This window comes from Hypanus sabinus, chromosome 8 (genome assembly GCF_030144855.1).
Source record: "Hypanus sabinus isolate sHypSab1 chromosome 8, sHypSab1.hap1, whole genome shotgun sequence".
In the NCBI taxonomy this organism is placed as follows: Eukaryota; Metazoa; Chordata; class Chondrichthyes; order Myliobatiformes; family Dasyatidae; genus Hypanus; species Hypanus sabinus.
Window position 1 is genome coordinate 137,439,846 of NC_082713.1, and position 22,756 is coordinate 137,462,601.

The 22,756-nt window shown below is 37.9% G+C and overlaps 1 protein-coding gene across 2 annotated transcripts in view; it reads left to right on the forward strand.

The window, feature by feature from the left end:
• Positions 1–22,756, forward strand: part of scube1 (signal peptide, CUB domain, EGF-like 1) — a 264,360-nt gene that overhangs the window by 177,650 nt on the left and 63,954 nt on the right. For both annotated transcript variants that reach the window (XM_059977952.1, XM_059977953.1), the window contains one exon: positions 13,953–14,075. In XM_059977952.1, coding sequence (XP_059833935.1) covers positions 13,953–14,075 — 123 coding nt within the window. The remainder of the gene's footprint in view (positions 1–13,952; positions 14,076–22,756) is intronic.

The following is a 22,756-nucleotide window of genomic DNA, read 5'->3' on the forward strand; positions in this document are numbered from 1 at the left end:
GTAAGATAATTAAGGGATTGGACATGCTAGGGGCAGGAAACATGTTCCCGATGGTGGGGGAGTCCAGAACCAGAGGTCACAGTTTAAGAATAAGGGGTAGGCCATTTAGAACTGAGTTGAGGAAAAACTTTTTCACCCAGAGAGCCGTGGATCTATGGAATAGTCTGCCTCAGAAGGCAGTGGAGGCCAATTCTCTGGATGCTTTCAAGAAAGAGTTAGATAGAGCTCTTAAAGATAGCAGAGTCAAGGGATATGGGGAGAAGGCAGGAACGGGTTACTGATTGTGGATGATCAGCCATTATCACATTGAATGGCTGTGCTGGCTTGAAGGGCCAAATGGCCTACTCCTGCACTTATTGTCTATTCCTTCAGCATTGTATGAATTAGATATGCTTTGATTCCTAACTCCAGATGTAACATCAATATTTTATGTCATAAAAGCATGGCTAAATAAAAATGGATATTTAGTTTCCTAATTGGCATGCATCATTGAATTTCTCCCACTTTATTAGTCAGCGTAGGAGGGAAAGGCAAAGGGAAATTTTTATTGGTCCCACACATTCTGTACTTTGACTCTCATAAGTACTAAGTGCTGTATCTTTTACAGTATAAGATCTTGTACAGTACAACAGTGCGTCAATGTGCAGGAAAAATATTATTTAAAAGCATACCTTAGCTATGGAACGTTGCATGAGAGATTTTGAAAATGAATGTCAATTCAAGTTAAATTACCAGATTTAAAAGGGCTGAAGTCTAGGGACCTAAAAATGAGTAATGCAAAACAAACGATACATTTGGTTTACAACTGACATGAAAAGAGAAAGTCCTTAATGAAAGTGCCATTGCTCTAAAGTCAACTGATCTTCTCAGGGATCAACAAAGCATCCACTGCATCCCATCAATTCATCTGAAATATGATGCTGAAGAAGATTGTTTGAAATCCCATGGATAGTAATGACAACAAACTACTCAGGCCAGGGAACATACAGCTTACTAGTTTATTAGAGACTATGGTAGACAAGCAGAAAGTGATGTATTTTGATGCATGATTTGAGCTAATAGGAAAGATGATCATAACTGTAGAATAAATGGATGTGGAAGAAGAGAAGGACTGTAAAGATTTCAATGGAGATCAACAAGTCAGAAGAATAGCAGCATTGGGAGGTCATAGAGAGAAGTCAATTGGGTTTCCGGGAGTCAGCTCTCTTTGGAAATTGATTGCATCCCAAAATATTTGTTTCTCTGAGAAGTGTATTATGCCATTTGCACTTGATTGGTCAATGCCACCTCTGTGGTTTGCCTCATAATTTTGTAGTTCATTCCATTTTGTCCAGTCTCTCAGTTGAGGTTGATTGATTCTGAGGGTGTGTATTATGCAACCAATAGTAGACATAAATAAAGACTCATAAAACTTCCACTAGTTAACATTCATACCCAAATCTCTAAAACATGTCACGGGTATTGCAAAACAATTAAAACAGTGTGGGAATCAAGACAGCAAATTTGAGGGCTAAATAATAGCCAGCCTACAAGAGATAAGTTCCAGCCTGTCTGATGAGGTTCACTCCATTGAAACTTAAGAAGGGGTTTGCAGAGATTGTCCACTTGAAAAAGCAGGATGGCTTAAATTTAACATGTTATGTGAAAGGTTGCATCTCTAGTACTTCATGATCTCACTGGAAAAATTTCTACTTGTGGTTCTGGTGTGGGATTTGCTCACTAAGAAGGATGGCATTGGCTGACATTGAGAACCAACAAAATAGCAATAACTGTTTCATAACAAGCCTATAGTTGGGGCTTTCTGAGTCTGTAGTTATTCAGACTCAATCAATGAACCATACTTGAAAACCTTATTACTCTTCACACATTTTTAAAAATAGATTTTGAAGTATGAAGTTGAAAGTATCCCTTACCTATTGCACTGAATAACTTTGAGACATGTAATATAGCTTAAAAATATTGCCAGGAAATCTGTCTCTGGTTACAAGTAATAAATGCCCTTACTAGACACATCAGTGTATTGTACACTGCCTCTCTTGTATTCTGGCTATATTTGTGGAAAGTCACACTTGACAAACCTTTTAGAATACTTCAAAGAGTTAACCAAAAATGTAGATGATGATAGGGCAGTGGATATTGTATATTTGGATTTCAGCATGTTTTTGACAAGGGAACTTCTAGGCTGGTCTAGAAGGTCCCATTGAACTCAAGGAGAGCTAGCTGGGTGGATTCAAAATTGGCTCAAAGGTAGGAAGCAGAGGATGGTGGTGGAAGGTTATTTCTTAGAATGGAGACCGGTGACTAATGGTGTGCCACAGGATCAGTGTTTGGAACCTTGTATATTCATTACTTATTGTACGTAAAATATTTGGTTATGCAAGCACAAGACTTGATCTATAAGTTTGTGGATGCCATCAAATTAGGAGGTGTTGTTGATAGCGAAGAAGGTAATCATTGATTACAAGGGGATTGATTGTGGAAATGGGTTGCAGTGTGGCAATTTCATTTCAGTAGATAAGTGGACTTATACTATGAATGGTAGGGCACTAGAGAGTGTAATGGAATAGAGGAACTTTGGAGTACAAGTGCATAGTTCATTGAAAGCAGCATCACAAGTAGAAAGATTGGTGAAAAGAGCATTTAGCATGCTGGCCTTCATCAGTCAGGACATTGAATATTGGAGTTGGGATATTATGTTGCAGTTGTATAAGTTATTGGTGAGAATGCTCTTGGAGTATACTTAAACTCTTGGAGTTTAAGTCACTTTGTTAATTATTTGCTAAATAAATGAGCTGTTATTGCCAGGACAATAAGTTAACTATCAGAAAAATAATTTGACTTCTCATTTTTCTGGATGGTACATAATATTTATAAGCCAACCAGTTCAGAAGATGGTGGTTTCAATGCTGGATTAGTGCCAAATTTGACTCATTCACCCTAATAAGTCAATAATTCCATGAACACAGTGTCATGAAATTGCCAGGATATACAATATGAATTAGATGGACAATGACAGATTTTTCATTTGTACTATCCAGAGCTCCCAAGTTCATTTGTAATAAATGTCTATACATGAGCTCTTTCCAGTACGGTTCGTTAAATAAACATCTGAGATACAAGTTAAGACCTGTGTTAACAGATTCACTGTTGTGAAATAAGCAATAGGGCCTGTGAATAAGGCTAGTAATAAAATTGCCAAATTATTTCTCAAATGGCATGCTGCCAGACTCCTAACTGAGTTGTCTACTAATGTTCCTTGCTCTGACAAAAAAAATACTTTTGTGTGTCTTTCAAACTGTTCACATGAAGGCCAAATTGGTCAGTGCCAAATCTCAAGTACACATTCAGCTTCCCCTCTGAATTTTTATATTAAAAGCTAATTCAATTTTAATCTCAATACTTTATTTTCTTAAAGGTGGACTGTTCCAAACTGCAGAAGTACAATTCTTTTTCTAGTCCTGGAGAATGATGTATATACTTCAACGAAAAATAATTTTACAAGCAATTGAAGACCGAAGAAAGGTTTCTGTAGAGAGAATATTGCTTTTGAAGCACATTATCTTTCATTTTTCCAAGACAGGCAGCCATTAATAGAGTGGAATTGTTTATGAAAAGAGGAAGTCCGAATTCCACTTATCAATCCATATGGATGAGAAATAAAGCAACATTTCCGGCAATAATAAAGGTCACCACTGCCTCAACATTTATACCTTTAGCCCTTTATTCCTCAGTCTTATTGGCATATATCTTCTCCACATAGTCCTTGTATTTTAGACTTCAGACTGCAAACTGTCACAGTTGGATTCTTGAGCTAGTTGAAAACAAAAGTGGAAGTATTGCAACAGATGGAAACTCTTAAGTTCCTTAGACACAAGAGGTACTGCAAATGCTGGAAATCTAGAACAATACACACAATGTACCAGAGGAGCTCAGCAGGTCAGGCAGTACATATGGATGGGAATAATCAGACAATGTTGTGGGTTAAGACCCTTTATCAGTACTGGAAAGGAAGGGGGAAGAAGTCAGACTAGGGAGGGGTGGAAGAAGAACAAGGTGGCAGATGATAAGTAAAACTGGCAGGAGAAGGAGGGATGTAATAGGAGAGGACAGAAGATCATGGAAGAAAGGAATGGGGTAAGAGTATCAGAGGGAGGTGATGGCAGGTAAGAAGAGAAGGTGAGAGAGGGAAACAAGGGTGAATGATGAAGGAGAAAAGTGGGGGAGGTGGGAGGTAATTACCAGAAGTTCGAGATATCAGAATTCACGCCATGAAGTTAGACGCTATCCAGATGGATTCTAAAATATTGCTCCAAACTGAGTGAGCACTTATCGTAGTAGTTCAGGAGGCCATGGACTGACATATCGGAATGGGAATGGAAAGTAGAATTGAAATGGGTTGCTACCAAGAAATCCCACTTTTCATGGCAGATGATGCAAAGGTGCTCAATAAAGTGGGCTTCCAATCTATGTTTGGTCTCACCGAAATGGGAACCAGTATGATAGAGCTGAGGATGAGCCAGCAGGATTACAAGTAGATGATGGATGTAACATGAATGTAAGGAAGAACAAGCCAGTGGTTGGGTATAAATGCTGACAGAGCAAAGAGTTAAATTGTACTGCAGAGCCGAAATTCAAAAGGGAGAAGAATACAGGACTGAAGGTGCTGTATTTAAATGCGTGTAGCATTCAGAATAATGTGTACGAACTTGAGGCTTAATTAGAGATGGTCAGTAAGACATGGGCATCACTGAGTCATGGCTGAAAGAAGGTCATAGTTGGGAGCCTAATGTCGAAGGATATACTTTGTGTTGAAAGGACAGGCAGAAAGGCATAGGCAGTGGTGTGGCTCTGTTGGTAAGAGATGGAATTACATCTTTAGAAAGAGGTGACATAAGGTCAGAGAATTTTGAAACTTTATGGGTGGAGTTAAACTGCAAGGGGGAAAAAGAACATTATGGGAATCATATATAGGCCTCCATATAGTAGTAATAATAGATGTGGGATTGTGATTGCAAAGAGAACTGGAAATGGCATGTAATAGGGTAATGACAGAATTGCAATGAGGGACTTAAATATGCAAGGAGATTAGGAAAATCAGTTTGGTGTCAGATCGCAAGAGAGGGAATTTGTTAAGTGCCCACAAGATGGCTTTTTAGAGCAGCTTGTGCATGAGCCTATCGGGGTAAGTCTATCTTAGATTGGGTGTTGTGTAATAACCCAGATATTATTAGGGAGCTTAATGAAAAGGAACCCTTAGGAGGCAGTGATAATAATATGATTGAAATCATACTGCAATTTGAGAGGTACAAGCATAAGTCAAATATATCAGTATCACAATGGAATAAAGGGAAATACAGAGGCATGAAAGAGGAGCTACTGCAGGTGGATTGGAGGAGGATACTGGTGGGGATGACAGGATAGCAGAGATGGCTGAAGTTTCTGGGAATAATTCACAAGGCACAGGGTAGATTTGTCCAACAGAGGAAGAAGTTCTTAAATGGCAAGGGTAGGCAACCATGGCTGATAAGGGAAGTTAAGGATTGCATAAAAGCCAAGGAAAAGGCATATTAGATAGCAAAAGTGAGTGGGAAGTTGGATGATTAGGAACTTTTAAAATCCAACAAAAGGCAACTAAAAAAGCTACAAGAAGGGAAAAGATGAAATATGAGGGCAAGCTAGCCAATAATATAAAGCAGGATACTGAAAGTTTTTAAAGTTATATAAGAAGTAAAAGGGAGGTGAGAGTCACCGGAAAATGATGCTGGTGAGGTAGTAATGGGGATCAAAGAAATGGCAGATGAACTTAATAGGTACCTTGCATCTGTCTTCACTGTGGAAGACACTAGCAGTGAACCAAAGGTCTGTGAGTGTCAGGGAGTAGGAGTGAGTGCCAATGCTATTACAAAGGAAAAAGTGCCAGGCAAACTCAGCGTTCTTAAGGTGGATAAATCTCCTGGACTTGATGGACTATATCCCAGAGTCCTGAAAGAGGTTGCTGAAGCCATAACGGATGGATTGGTCATGATCTTTCAAGAATCACTTGATTCTATCATGGTCCCCGAGGACTGAAAAATTGCAAATGAACTACTCTTTAAGAAGGGAGGAAGACTAAAGAAAGAAAATTATAGGCCAGTTTGGGATTGTGTTGGAGTCTATTATTAAGGATGTGGTTTCGGTGTACTTAGAGACTAATGATTAAGTCAAAGTCAGCATGGTTTCTGTAAAGGAAAATCTTGTCTGACAAATCTGTTGGAGCCCTTTGAGAAATTAACAAGCAGGGTGGACAAAAGAGAGGCAGTAGATGTCATTTACTTGGATGTTCAGAAGGCATTCGATAAGGTACCATACATGAGGCTGCTTAACAAGATAAAATTCAATAGCATTACAGGAAGGATACTGGCATGGATAGAGGAATGGCTGACAAGCAGGAAGCAGCGAGTGCGAATAAAAAGGGTTGGCTGACAGTGATTAGTGGTGTTCCTCGGGTCAGTATTGAGATCACTACTTTTCACATTATTTGTCAATGATTTGGATAATGGAAATGATGGCTTTGTGGCAAAGTTTGTGGATGATACAAAGATAGGTGGAGAGGTAGGTAGTACTGAGGAAGCAATGCAATTGCAGCTGGACTTGGACAAATTGGAAGAATAGGCAAAAAGTGGCAGATGGAATACAGTGTTTTTGTAAAACGAACAATAGTGTGGACTATTATCTAAATGGGGAGAAGGTTCAAACATCACAGGTGCAGAGGGACTTAGGAGTCCTTGGGCAAGACTCCTAGAAGGTTAATTTACAGGGTGAATCTGGTAAAGAAGGCAAATGCAATGCAAGAAATTGAATAGAAAATAAAAGCAATGAGATAATCCTGAGGCTTTATAAGACATTAGTCAGGTTGCATGGAATACTGCCAACAGTTTTGGGCTGCATATCTCAGAAAGGATGTGTTCTGATTGGAAAGAGACCAGAGGAGGCTCACAAGGATGATTCCAGGAACGAAGAGGTTAACTATGAGCAGCGTTTGGCAGCTTTGGGCCTGTTTTCACTGGAATTTGGAAGAACATGGAGCTCTCATTGAAACCTACTGAACCTAAGGACTAGATAGAGTGGTTGCGGAGAGGATGTTTCCTAGGGTACAGGTGTTCAGAACTGGAGGGCACAGCCTCAAAATTGAGGAGCAACCTTTTAGAACAGAGGTAAGGAGGAATTTATTTAGCTAGAGAGTAGTGAGTCTGTCGAATGCTCTGCCACAGACTGCAGTGGAGGCCAAATCTGTGGGTATATTTAAGCCGGAAGTTGATCATTTCTTTATCGATCAGGGCATCAAAGGGTATGGAGAGAAGGCAGATGTATGGGGTTGAGTGGGATCTGGGATCAACTATGATGGAATGGTGGAGCAGACTTGATGGGCTGAATAGTTTAATTCTGAATAGCATTATAGCCTATGTCTTATGATACACAGGAGGCCACACTGGGAGCACCGGATACAGTAAATGACTACAACAAGCTCACACAGGTGAAGTGCCGCCTCACCAGGAAGGACTGTTTGGGGCCCTGAATGGTAGTGAGGGAGGAGGTGTAGGGGCAGATGTGACACTTGTTCTGCTTGCAAGGTTAAGTGCCAGGAGGGTGATCAGTGGGGAGGGACAGTGGACCAGGGAGTCATGTAGGGAGCAATCCCTGTGGAAAGCAGAAAGTTGAAGGGAGGGAAAGATGTGCTTGGCCGTGGGATCCAGTTCGAGATGGCGTAAGTTGCAGAGACTTGTGTGCTGGATGCAGAGGCTTGTGGGATGCAAGGTGAGGACAAGGGGAACCCTGAGAGTCCTTATCCCTCAGGTAGGAACTCAGGACCTAATCCAACCTTTTCTATTGGATGTTTATAAGAGTTAATCTTCGCTGTTACTTGAATACATTGGATCGATCAGTAATGATCAACAACATGGAAATTCTTGATCCAGGACAGTGTGATGGTACTGTGACAGTAGACCTAACAGTGCATTCTTGTTTTGTACAATAATGGAGGAAAATCCTGCTCATTCTATACTATTTACTCACCTTTTATAAACTCTTTTTCACCAGTTCAGGCCCTTGATTCTTCTCTATAATTAGGCAGGAGTTATTGATTAAAGTAATCTACTCGGACAACACAAGCAATTCATCTCTCCTATTGTTTAGTTTAATCATCTTGCCTTGGTTGTTTCTTTTTGTGATTTGCATGGAATTATGGAGAGAAGGTTGAATTACAATCTGGTATCACTATTAGATGCATAAACAACATCATTTAGAAATAAGAATTTCACTTAAACTGAAGCTTTGGTGATATGACTTTAATCCCAATTCAAGTATTTAATCAGACCTTATTTGATCAGTTGTGATTTTTGCCTACTATCAATAGACATCTCTTTCTGATAGAAATTACACTATATTGCTTTCAGTCAGTATGTCTTTGGGTTCTCTTCCCTTTTCATAGCTCAAAGGGGAGAAATTGCCATGGTTGAATGTAGCAGCGTTGCATCTGAAACCCAAAGCTACTGACAAATTATATCAGCCAACATTCTGCAGATATTGCAAAATATATCTTCCTTGGCCATTCATTTCATTTCAGGAAAGGGAAGTGCAACAGAACCGTTAGCTTTGTGACTATAAAGTTCTATTCTTTTATATTAGGCTTAGTTCAAGGACAAAAGTATCGAGTGCTGAAACAAAAAAGGTGCACCTATTTCTGCTAATTGAAAAGGAAGGGCAGACTGATTTTTTTCCATTTGAACAATATTACCACATGAGAAAATTTTTTAAAAATTAATTTATTATGATATTGAAATAATTTGCAACTTGTAGCACCACATCAAATGCAGAATCCATCAAATTTTCCTAATGTGGTTATATGGGATGTGATAGTGTTTCAGTTAAAATACTAGTTTAACAACCGGAATTGTGGAGTAGTGAGCAGGAAATATGAATTTATATCCCACAATGCCAGTTTAAGAAATTAACTTAAAATAATTAAATAGAATTATTTTTGGAAATATTTGTTCCAGTAATAGTAGTAATGAAAATAGAAAATTCTGGGGATACTCAGCAGGTTAGGCAGCATTTGTAGGGAGATTTGATAATTTGTCAGTAGCTGTTCGTTGGATCTAAGAAAGTGAAAATAACAGGAGAATTTTAAACTGCAGAGAGGAGGGTAGCTAAGACATAGGGAAGGATTTGGTGCTGACTGTGAGGAGTAATGACGGCTGGTTAAAGATAATTGACTATGATTAATTAGCATTAATTTTCTTCTGTTAGAAGCTACTTTTAATGCAATTTGGTTATCTGGACAATTTTGGTCTTCACTCCATCACAGATATCTTATTTTTTCTTCCACCCTTCTCCATGTCTGAAACTTATAATATTCCTGTTGTTACTTTCCCAGTTCTGACAAAAGGCAAATGACTCTGATCTCTCTGCATAGATCCTGAATGACTTGTTGAGTTTCCTCAGAATTTTGTGTGCACCACAGTGGTTCGCAGATCAAGGGCAAATAGGGGTGGACATAAAAGGGGACAACCCACCCACTTTTAAATATGGGTGGACAACTATGTCCACATCACATGGCAAATACATCTTTAAAATGTATCCATCTGTTTCTCCATAAATATTATACCAATTCCTACTCCAGTGCTACCTAATATTTCCATTCATGTATGTAATTTATTCCTCTCTAAAGCTAAAGACTAATGCCTATCCCTTGCTGGATCATTTTATGTCTAATCCGATTGCATTAGTGAACCTTGCCATGTGGGCATTGATGCCACTCATGTTGACGTGCAATCCATTCACTTTATGTAATTTCAGTTTGCCCCTGATCTGGTCTCAGTGGACTCCTAGAATCTGATATCCTGTCCTTCACACACTGTAACCAGGGTACTTTCTACTTTCATTTGCATTTGGAGTAATCCTGAGATTATAACCATCAGCGTCCTACTTTCTGATTTTTTAAAACTCCTTCCCTAGCTTCTAAAAGCCTAACTTCAGATCTCCACTAGTGACTTTACTGTGCTGTTTATGCTGCTGTGATTCACAAGCTCAATCTTTCTCTATTATACTGCTGCCAACACTTAATGTTGTGCTAACCTCCCCTTCTGTACACCAATAAACTTCGGGGGAGATATCTTAAAATTTTTAACATGGTAGCTTTGAAATATGGTACTTGCCAAGCAAACTTAAAGTTTAATATTCAGAATTGCTCTCCACATGGCAAACAACTGAAATGACATGATTATTTTCAGATGCAGTTATGCTCTAATCCGTATTCTCCATTTGTAAAAGCAGCTGGTTTCAGATGATGTTATCTGCCTGTTTTAAGCAGCAATTTCTGCTTAAAGGCTTATGATTGATGAGTTCAGTGTTAAATACACTGCTGATTGTAAATCATCAGGGCAGCTCCTCTGACCCATTACTTTAGCAATTTTGCCCTTGACTGGTTTTGTGCCTGAAAAGGCGTTGATATGGATCTAACATGGAATCCCTTCACCATTCAGGACAAGGAATACCAATCAAATAAGGATTATCGCCATACCTCTGACACAAGTCTTTCACCCCAGTGACTTCTAAATTAAACAAAGGAATAAATTGTGTTTCCACCCATGCCTAGCTAACCAGTTAATAAGTAATTTTGATAATTGTGTATAATTTATGCCCTGAGTTTGTAAAACAGAGGTTCTGATAAGTTTCTGGGATGCTTAATGGTTACAGCTGGAAAATGGTCTGATGGGGTCAAATGACAGATCCTTGGAACCTAAGATGTAATTTTATTCAATTCCCTTTATGATGCCACATTTAGTATCTATGCTACACTGAATAACACAAATAACTTTATACCATGGAATAACACAAATAACTTTATACCGTAACTACAAGTACCATCAAATACTCCATGTAAAGGGTTTTGTAGGTGCCTTTCAGGGGCATTGACATCAAATCCAACTCTCATCAGATCATGTCCTTAGACTCATCAGCCTATCCATTGTGACACTGGTTTACTTCATGAAGATGCACAACAGAGTGAAAGAGCACAGATACAGGCCATTCAGCCCACCTACTCTGCACTGACCATCTGGCATCCATCTTTATTACTTCTGTATCAATCCCACTTTTTGATCTCCCCACAACTTCCCCCAGATTTTGCCACTCATCCACATATGGGGCAATTTTCAGTGGTTAATTTACTTACCAATATGCATATCTTTGGGATGTGGGAGAACATCAGAGCACCAGCAGGAATTTCTCACAGTCACTGTAAGAACATGTAGAGCAGAGGTTCCTAACCTTCTTTATGCCATGGACCAAAACCATTAAGCAAGGGTCCATGGACCCCAGGTTAGGCACCCCTGTAGAGGATGTTTTAACATGCAGAGGATTGAACCTGGATCTCTGGACCTATGAGGAAGCAGTTCTACTGCTACCAACTGTGCTGTCTAGAAAGGATTGGTAGTTCACCAGTGTTCAAATGGAGTGCATGAGGGGTGTGGGTAGTATCTCACAAAGACAATCAGCATCAAAATTCTGTTACATAATGGTGAATGCCATCAAGTGCAAACAAGTATCATTCAACCATGATTCTACCACTGCAGTGGAAGACAGGCAAGCTGTAGATCACATTGATGGATGGTGGGGGGGAAGGGGTGGGTGATTGTGTGCAGAAATGTGAAGGGAGATAAGGGTCTGGTCAATGTCTATGATTAGATGATAGAGAGGAGTTGGTAACTTGAGAAGTGAGGTTCAGAGGCAGAGGCACCATAGCTGTTGATGTCCTTAAGAGCCCATGCTCTTATGTTCTTCAAATGTGGGCTGTTCAGGACATCAACAGCAATGATTAAAACAGCATGAGTACTAAGAAGCCTACCTAGAGGAATAATACAAATAATAATACAAATGATATCCAATACTTCAGTGCAAAGGTTCAAGGCAAATTCTTCTTTGCAACACACATAAAATGCTGGAGGAACTCAACAGGCCAGGCAGCATCTATGGAAAAAAGTATAGTTGACATTTTGGGCCAAAAGCCTTTGGCAGGATTTTTTTCTTTGCCTCTGAATAAGATATGCTTAGGTGCAAGTTGTCCATATGCACACAATAATTTTTGCAATGTGACATAAAAACAGGCATTCAATAACATCTGAAGTCACTAGAACGGCCCAGAAGCTGCTGGGTGCACGCATACCCCACACATAATGGGCCTGGATACAATTTGCAGTAGTTAACATTCACATAGCACACAAGTATAACACTGAACAAGTGAATTACCAACCCAAAGAATTATTTTTGTTGTTAGCCATTTCTATAGATTTGTTAGGATATCTGTTGATACTTTGCTGAATTTGCAGTAAAAGATCAGAAAATCACATGAATTCCTCCTATAAAATTCAGCAGCCCAAAAGGAGACCATTTAACCCACTGTACTGACCTCTCAACATCTATTCATTTATTCCTGATCCTCTGCTTTTCTCCTAAATAGCCCCATTTAAGTCTTTTTAATGTATCCATTTCATTTTTAAAAACAATTAATTTGTATTTTAAAGTTTTGGGTAGAAAAATTCTTAATAAGAGCTTTGCAATGAAACAGTCTTACAACATATCCCCTTTTATTTTGATGCATACATCATGGAATGTTGTTACTTGGTCTATCACGTCTGTGTCAACCCCTTGTTTGGGCTAATAACTTGTTCTGTTCCTGCTCTTTCCCCCCGGGGTCTGAATATTTGTTCCTTTCAAATATTTAAACAACATTCTTTTAAAAGTAACTACTAAACCAGCTCTCAACATTCCTTCAGGCTGTAACTTCCAGATTGTGCCAACTCATTGCATTCGTTTTACAAAGAACTTTCCACATGCCAGATCTGATTATGCTAACATTTGAAATCTTGGTGAACTTTCTCTTCTACCTAGGTATTCTGGAGATGGACATTGTCATTGGAAGTAGCCCTCTATAGTTTCCTTTTTGACCAAGATCATTAAATTCCTCTTCATTCTGTACCTATGAGTGGGCTGACTTGTTCTTTATATGATTTCTGTTACCACTACATCTCCCCTCTTTTCCTTCTGTAATGTTTGCTCAAAAATGTAGTGAAAATTCTATAAGAATTGTAATGGAGCACCATTTTCTAGCAGCTGTAGCATAAATAAGTTTGAGTTAGGCACACTTATCAGTTGATATTGAATTTCCAGGCCTGGGTGGTCTTCTATCTCCTCACATGAGACTATGTCTATGAGGTGTTTGCAGTCAGAAACATCTCATTAATGTTGCCAAAGCTCTTTATGTACTAGATGTGGGCAGAAAGTTGTGACATCGCAGCTCAGTAGTCCTCACATCTGAATATCAGCCAACTATTGCCCACAGATATATAATCAGAAAAAGACTTGCCAAGACTTGCATTAACAATACACGTCATATTGCTGTTACACGTACATTTTATTCTTGGCAAAACATTTTCAGATCTTGAGTCACATAGTAATAACATCGCATTAAAATACACTATACAACTGGAAAGTGCATGTTAAACCTTTGACAGTAGAAAGAGCTGTAACACTGGCCCCCAGATGATGATAATGTGGCTGTATTTGTCATGGTTTCTCCCTCATCTGCTATTTTCACAGCATTTTGGTTTGTTCAAAGACGCACCAGTTAATTTTCCTATCAGAAGTTTGAATTTTACATGAGCAATGACTAGATTTGAAAACTTCATTACAATGATGACTTTTGAATTGTGTGGTTCAGTGCTCTCCAATCTGGAGAGCAATTGAAATTAGCAACCTCATATTCTGGCACTCGCAATATTATTGGATCTTTAATTTATTTGTTCAATATAATATGAACCAGTGAGAAGTTTAATCAGAGTATCTCCATTGTCTTTACACCTGCGTTAAACTTTATTAATTTTTGTAGTGAGTTTTTATGTTTTCTTTCCTCACAGATATTGATGAATGTTTAGTAAATAATGGAGGATGCGACCATTTCTGCAGGAATACAGTTGGCAGCTTTGAGTGTAGCTGTCGAAAAGGCTACAAGCTCCTGACAGATGAGCGATCTTGCCAAGGTAAGTCTCCATCCACTTCATTTCTTACTCTGTTTGCAGTCAAAAAATAAGTTGATCTGAAAATAAAAGCAAGTTGGTAAATCTACGTCTGGATACCAATGTTCAAATGATGCTAGTTTTCTTAAACTAAAACTTTGTAAAGAACATGACAGCAATTTGGTCTTTCTGAATAAGTTATATCAAGATGCATAATACAATCATGAACATTAATAAATTCTAATTTGAGAACTTAAGTTGATGATTTATTTTACTCTTGAATTGAAAGAAGACTTTTATATTGATATTTTAACAAGAGAGCTTCAAATAATTTGGCTTTAATTGTCATGATGGGGCAGAAATGTGGCAATAAGGTTTCAGGTGTTATTGTGCTTCCCATCAGATTTCCATTGACAGAACATAATTTTCATATTAAAAGCTCCACCAATTGATAACAGTGTAGTAAGGCTCTTTCAGGATTGTGTCCATATGTTTGGATGCAGACATGGGCTGAAATTGTTATTCTGATTTTGCCCAGCAATGGCAAAATCCATCCTTGATGCCCAGTCCCGGATCCAATTACCACTAGAACTCCAGGAGTAATACACAAGGGCATCTTTTTAAAAATAATGAACCAATCCAGTATACTATGAGGGAAAGTTGTTTATTCAAATCTATAATGCAGGCTAATGAACCATGTAAGCACTAGTGCCTTTAAACAAGAAATGTTTTTGAAGATGAGTATGTGAAGAATTTCTCTTGTGAATGGCTATATCATTCATACAATTGATGTTTTCTTTCACCGGGACATTTTGGAGTGAGAGAAGTATCTTCAGTATTCATTCTGTTGAGCAAAAACAAGAGACTTTATCATGTGGCTAATGTTGGCTTGTACTGAGATTTTTGTTGGCTCCAGAAGCCAAACCAAAACTGCAGGATTGACTCCATCAATAAAATGCAGTCAGTCCCTGTTCAGGGTCAAAGTTACTCATTGAGTTTATGCTGATCTTTGCTCTGTTTCTTTACCCTAAAACAAACAAATTGATGGAATTCATATGTTAAAATTCTTGGCATCAGATTTCTTGATGAAGTAACAGTCATCTTCACGTTGTTTGGAGCCAAGTATCTGACTATTAATTTTAATTAATGGCCTGATATAAGCTTGGCTGCATCTCAGTTCTATTTAGTGTTTACAGTTGTTATTGGTAGTACTAATGTTACTAGTTCTAAGTGTGTCAAATATAAATTCACCTCTTGAAGCAATTCGATGATAGCATTTTTGACCAGAGTTGAGCTTTAGGTCAGAAGGCTAAAGGTTCAAGCTCCACTTTACATCATAAACATGTAATCTGGGATAATATGTCAACACAGGACTGAGAGCCTAATTTATTGGAGATGACAGCTGAAGGTGGCCAGCCTTTCTCCCAGGTGCAGGTAAATAACCCAAAGGAAATTTTGAAGAATATGTGGCTTGGCAATATTATTCACACATCACTACAAAACAAACACAAAAGATTAGATGATTAGTTGAGCACAGATGTATCAGCATTTTTGCCTGTCAACACACTTCTCAAAATGTATTTCATTGATTGTAACTCATTTTGAAAAATATTAAGAAAATGGGAACTTTCAAACAACTGTAGATTTGTTCATCTATCTGAATGGACCAAATAGTTAGAAATATTGTGTGCTAACTCTAATATTGCATTTTTGGAAACTTGCAATTAAAACATGAAAGTTAGTTTCAAGCAGTCAACAAGACTTAAATGACTGAACATGATTTCACAAAGTTGAGGGTTACTGTGAGATATTAGTCTCTCAGCTATTTCCTGCTCAATGTTTTATTATGTTTATTGAGGTTGGCAGATAACCATTAAAATATGGATAAATACATTGCTGAAATAAATTAATTTAGGATTGTGTTCTCCCCTTCATGTACCACAGGATAGTAAATAGTGTGGGCTGGTTTATTAGCGCAATTCTGTCTTTCATAGTTCTCACACAAACAATGAAAATAAAACTCAAAACCATTACAACACTTGAATGTGCTCCTTAGGTTTTCATGGATAACAACTCATGTCTTGTCCTAATGATTACAAAATTGATTCCTCTGCTGGTAGCGCTAAGGGGGTTGTATCAGCAAAGTGATAGAGTAGTAAAAATGGTTTTAAGTTCCAGATTCTGATATGTTGCATGATATAATTGTTGGTAATTTGAGAGTTTGCCACCCATGAATCACAGTATTATGCAAAACACAGATCTTCCATTACTGAATGTTTTCCTTATTAATTACAAGAATCAAGCAATTTTTTTTAAAAATGGGATTATATTTAAATGCTGAGCTAATTAAGCAATTTTTTCAAGATATTTCCTGATATACCTTTTAGTCTGAGCAGATTATTCTGTTCAAAACGGATTCTCTGTTGTCATAGTATGGCAAGACTGATGGCACCTGAATTTTTTCTTCCTTTACCATTGTAGTTGCTAATTTTCTTACCTGATTTTGTTTATGTGCCTTGTTTTCTTTCCCTGTACAATCCTGTAACTGCTGTGAAACTGACTGAAGGAAAAAGTATTGGAAATACTTTTTCATTTCTCTTTAAGTTCATGATCTGCCATCTGAACGGGGAAAATACAAGTATAGAATGGGGAAAGAGGATTATAATGTAAGATAATATAGTAGAGGACAGAAGAGATTAAAAGAGGAGGGGTGTGACTGGGGTGTGAAGACACTGGCAAATGACAAGATAGTCTGGAGGAGGTGCATTTTGTAGAAGAAGAATACTCCCACATTACTAGCAAAGAATGAGAACAGTTACAAATGCTGGAAATCCAAAATTGGACTTTTATTGATTCCTTTGGCCACAATGTGGAACGAGATGATGACGTTTTGATCCTTGAGTCCAGATTGTGTTTTGTTTAGGGTAAGAAATGGAAGTGAGGTCAGACTGGATTAGAGAATTAAAGGGACAGGTAGCCGAGAGCCTTGAGTATTCCTGGTGAACTAAATAATGGTGTAATACAAAATAGAATGACCCTTTTCTAAAGGCTTCCCAAAACTGAGTATTCAGCAATTACAGCTTTTTCATCTCATACTTCAAGCATTTATCTCTATTTTATCAATCTGCTGGTAATTTTAGATACTCTTCTCTCTTTCTTGCCTCCTTCAGATCTATCTTTTGTTATTAGCACCTATCCCCATGTTATTTCACCCAATCCAGCAGCCCAACTGTCAATTCTTGTATCCCAGATCTTCCTTCACTTTCTCTGTTTTCCATTTTTCCCTCCTCTCCCCCTTTCTCTCCATGTTACATCTTGCTTTGTCTCTAACTTTCCCATGTTCAGAAATGATATTTCTTTTCCTCTCTCAGAAGTGCTACCTGACTTGATAAGTACTTCTAGCATTATCTCCTCTATTTGCTTTTCTCCTTAATGCCTTTATTATTTTTTCTGTCTAATTTTCTTTCCTCTTTTCTTTGATGTAGACTTAGTGTATTTGCCATGGTTAAGTTATGCTGCCTTTGATTCAGAAGGTCATGGGTTAAAGCTCACACTCTGAAGATGTGCAGAAAATCTAGTTGACATCATATATTAATAAATTGACTAAATGAATGAAGCAGTGTGTTATCTTTCAGTTGAGACTTACATTATGGCCCTATCTCTCCTTTCTGGTAGACAGAAGTTTTGAAGAGGAGAAGATTTCTTTCTGCTATCCTTCAAATAACATCTTTAAAAAATCTTTACCTCATTGCTGTTTGTTATTTAAATTAATTGCTCCATTTCCTACAATCCAAAGTGACTACATTTCAAAGGTCCTGCTTGGGTTGTAAATTACTTTGAAATGTTTTGAGCTTGTGAATATTCTCTATGAAGTTTCTTCTCTGCATAAACCTCTTCAGTAAAGTTTTGTTGGATTAGTGTACAGAGAAAATCTTTGCTTCACAACTCTTGCATTTCAATTGTTTCACTTTAAGTAATCCTTAAAGAAAAATAAACCCCAAATTTTCTCCCTCGAGGAATGAAATCCACACAACTACCTATGATAATTGACCTTATTTTCTCCTCCTACATGTAACATTAATTCATGCCGAGAACTTATTGTACTTCCTTACAACACAGAAAGAGGACATTTGCTCTTTTAAGTCGATGTTGATTCTCTAAGCAATCCTTTTTCCCCACTGATCTTCCCCATAACCTGTTCACCTCATAGTCTATCCCTCACCTCACACTATGGGCAGTTTGAAGTGGCCAATGAACCAAACAATTCACTCATCTTTGGAAAGTGAGAAGAAGTCAGAGTAGCCAAGGAAAACTCACACGGCCACAAGGAGAACATGTAAACTCCAAGTTGTATCAAAGATCTGCACTGAATTGGGTTGCTGGAGCTGGGTAACAATAGTTCTTTCAGCCACTAAAGGTGACAGTCAAACCCATAGGACCTGAGTTAACAAGTAAGTTAGACTTCTTTGGAGTAAGTAAGAATCAGTATTTTTGCTTGAGCTAATTTACAATTCAATGGGCTACCGTCCATGGTATTGATACTTTGATGAAGAAAGGATACATTTGGATATCTTGGAATGAGGCTTTTAAAGATGATGATTGGCAGTAGAAGCCATTGCTGAAAATTTCCTAATCTTCTGCAGGGTATGAAAATCAAGTTCCTGTATTAACTATAATCAATATGAATGAATTCTATCATCCATGAAAGAATATGTAACCAATTCATGGTATAAAGAATGATATGGATGGGAAAAAGAAAGGAAAGTATTAACTTTTTAGTTCTTTGGTACAAGCTAGATTAACCATTTATTTAAATCCAGCTCATTGGTCAGTGATCTGGAAAATCACAACAATAAGGACACTGTGCTCAGCCGAATGCTTCACTTAACATCTAGAAATACCAAAGACTCCCTTTCAAAATAAGCTGACCTGGGGATATTCTGCCAGATCAGGAAACACTAATCACATCTAAGTGAATATTCTAATAACTGTAATTAACACTGCAGGCAAATGAATCACTCCCATCATTTTCATTAACAAACTTTGGTTTCTATTTATTATTGTCCCAGTCACATGAAAGGCTGTCAGCCTCACTTTAAAAATATACAGTATTTATGTTTTTGCATGTTAAAAAAATCTATTCAATATACATAATTGATTTATTTCTTTATTGATTATTATTATTTTATTTTATTTATTTTTTTTCTCTCTGCTAGATTATGTATTGCATTGAACTGCTGCTGTTAAGTTAACAAAGTTCCTGTCACATGCTGGTAATAATAAACCTGATTCTGATTCTAAAACAAGAAATCACTGGAGGGAATATAAACTATATATTGCTCCCACAAGTGCAATAATGTTATAAATGTTTTTGGCTCACAGTCCCAAATATGGCCCACGTCCAATGCTTTAGAATACAGCATTCATCACCCTTGGAATTAAACAAGTGTTTAGAGTAGGCTGGTGCAGAATATTTGAAGGTGGCTCTGAGATCCTACAGCATAAACAAGGACAGCCTATAACAGAGTAGTGAATGTATGGCATCAGTTTTGTTTTCTGAGTGGCATTTGATCATTGGCTAAGTGATATAAAACACAACACAATCTGCTTGGAAGAATGCAGTAGGTCAAACAGCATCTGTCAGAGAAAAGGAATTACAGGTTGAAACTTCGCATCAGGACCCACAACATCAATAAATCTTTCCCTCCCACAGATGCTGCACAACCCACTGACCTCCTCCAGCAGATTGCTTGTTGCTCTATATTCCAGCATCAGCAGTTTTTTTGTATAATAAACCATACCATACAAAATATACATTTGAGCTTCTCTCTGCTGTCTGCAGGCTGATTTCTTTAAAGCCTACTCTTTAAGCAATCAGGCACCCAAATTAATGTTTTCTTGAGCATTCAGAACTACAAAGAGATTTTTGGAATATACGTTCAGAAGTAAGTTGTCAGACCAAAAGACTTTAATGTACATTGATCACATTTCATCATTACAAAAAAATAAGTACATTTCTATAGCATCTTTCTTGACCAGGATATCCTGAAGTTCTTCACACTCTCCATTCATATACTAAGGGACAGCAGGCAGAGGTATGACACTAAACCAACACTCTACCTGCATCTAGGCGTAATTATAAACTATCCAATACCACTGTTCTGAAGGTGAATTGTTTCAGACAATTTTTATCACTAAATCAACCTTGTGCAAACCCATTAACTGCCTGTTAACATGTTAGTATTTGTAGGAGATGTGGACAGCCATTTTGGACTCAGAATTTACAAAATCTGGCAGAGAGCTGATTTTAAAGGTGGTTAATTGGCTGTGTAAGCTTTAGAATATTTTAAAGAGAGATGAAATGTATATATGCACAAGAAATTCTGCAGATGCTGTAAATCCAAAGTAACACACACAAAATGTTTAGAGAAACTCAGCAGGTCAGGCAGCAGCTATGGAAATTATTAAACAGCTTATGTTTTGGTCCAAGACCCTTCCTCATTACTGGAAAGGAAGGCAGAAGACACCAGAATAAAAAGATTGGGGGAGGAGGAGGAGGATAACTGGAAGATGTTAGTTGAAGCCAGGTGGACAGAAAAGGTAAAAGGGCTGTAGAGGAAGTGGACCATGGGAGAAAGGGAAGAAGGAAAGTCACCAGGGGAAGGTGATAGGTGATTGAGAAGTAAGAGGCCCAAGTGGGGAAGAGAAGCGGGTGGGGAAAATGTACCTAATAAAGTGGTCATTTTGTGTACGTTTATGGTCTTCTGCTGCTGTAGCCCATCCACTTCACAGTTCGACGTGTTGAACATTCAGAGATGCTCTTCTGCATACCACTGTTGTAATGTGTTACTGCCTCCTTACTGTCAGTTTGAATCAGTCTGGCCATTTTCCTCAGACCTCTCTCATTACAAGGCATTTTCACCAAAGAACTGCCCCTCACTGGATGTTTTTTTTTGCATTTTGCTCTATTCTCTGTATACTCTAGAGACTACTTTGTGCGAAAATCCCAGGAGATGAGCAGATTCTGAAATATTCAAACCACCCCATTTTTCAGCAACAGTCATTCTGTAGTCAAAGTCACATAAATCACATTTCTTCCCCATTCTGATGGCTGATCTGAGCTACAAATGGACCTGTTAATCATGTCTGCATGTTGATCATTGAGTAGTTACAACATGATTGGCTGAGTAGATATTTGCAATAAAGAGCAGGTGTACCCAATAAAGTGGCCACTGACTGTAGTTGTCAATAAGATTCAAGATTTTGTTTTACAAGCCTACTTTCAAATATTGATCTTAAGAAAAATACTTATATAGAATTTAAAGTAATAAATTTGGACTGTGACCATGCATTTTATGCCTCAATTGTCCTGTAGCTTTCAAAATGTGCCATTAATATGAAGCACACTGAACATTTTCTTGACAAAGGCAGTAATATGCTATGCACTCAACATCCACTGGCAGTAACAGAGCAGGCACGTCATGACATCATTGCTGAATGCTGATTTTGGAGTTCCACTCTCTCACTAATGACTTCACATTACAGAGCACTAATTTAACAGCATTAATGTCCCCCTGTCCTGAAGTCCATCTTTCCTTGTGCTGGCATTGGATAAATTGATTCATTAACTACTTAACAAATTGAATTTAAAAATACTGAAAATACAGAAGATGATCAACAGATAGGCAGCATCTGCAGAGTGAGAAATAGTCAACTTCTCAAGTCAATTAACTCTTATTAGTAATGGAGAAATAAGAAGCCAAGGATGGATTATGTTGCACAGAGGTGGTGGAGAGAACAAAGGGGATATCTGTGATAGAGTAAAGAACAAGATTGTCCAGGTGACACACAGGCTGTTAGTAAAATCAGTGAGAGCACGACGAAGGTTTATTAATCATAGCCTATCTGTCTAGAGGAGTTTAAGTAGAAGTGGTTGAAGAGGGATAGAGAGTGAGAGAAAGGGAGTGAGTGAGCGATGCTGAAACTGAGATACCGGAATATCTGAAATGAAGAAAAATGCTGAAAATACTCAGATCAAATAGTATCTGTGGAGAGTGGAAAATTTCAAGAGGGAGAAAGAATTAGAGCAAATAAGAATAAAAAAGTAGACACATGGCTCAAAGCTCGTATGAAATAAATACATTCCAATTAACGAGGCACGAACACTAGTCCAAGGAAAGGAAAGAACTGTTTCATTGGAATGTGCTTCACCAGAACCCCTTGGGGACCAGTGTCCTGGTGAACTTCATTACTAGGATTGTAGATAAGGTTTTAAACTAAATAGCGGGAGGGAGGACAGGAAGTGTAATAAATCAGAAGAAAATTTGAGACCAGCAACGAGGATAGTGAGGGTTAAAATAACAATCAAAGTGTAACAGGAAGGGGCAGAAAATGTAAGCTGAAGAGAGCATCTCAAAAGTAAACCCAGAGTAAGTAAAAAGAGCTTTTAAAATTCAAAATGTACTAATGTACTATTCTTTATTTGAATGCACATAATTATTTGCACCTAGATATGCTGATGTAGGGACCAATATAAGATGATCTACTGGTTATTAGGGACATATGGTTACAGTGTGATCGGGACTGGGTGCTTTGTTATGTAATGTTCTAGAAGAACTAGTCAATTGGGAAAGGTGGTGCAGTTCAAAGTAAATTTATTGTCAAAGTAGAGATTCATTTTCATATGGGTATTCACAGTAAATACA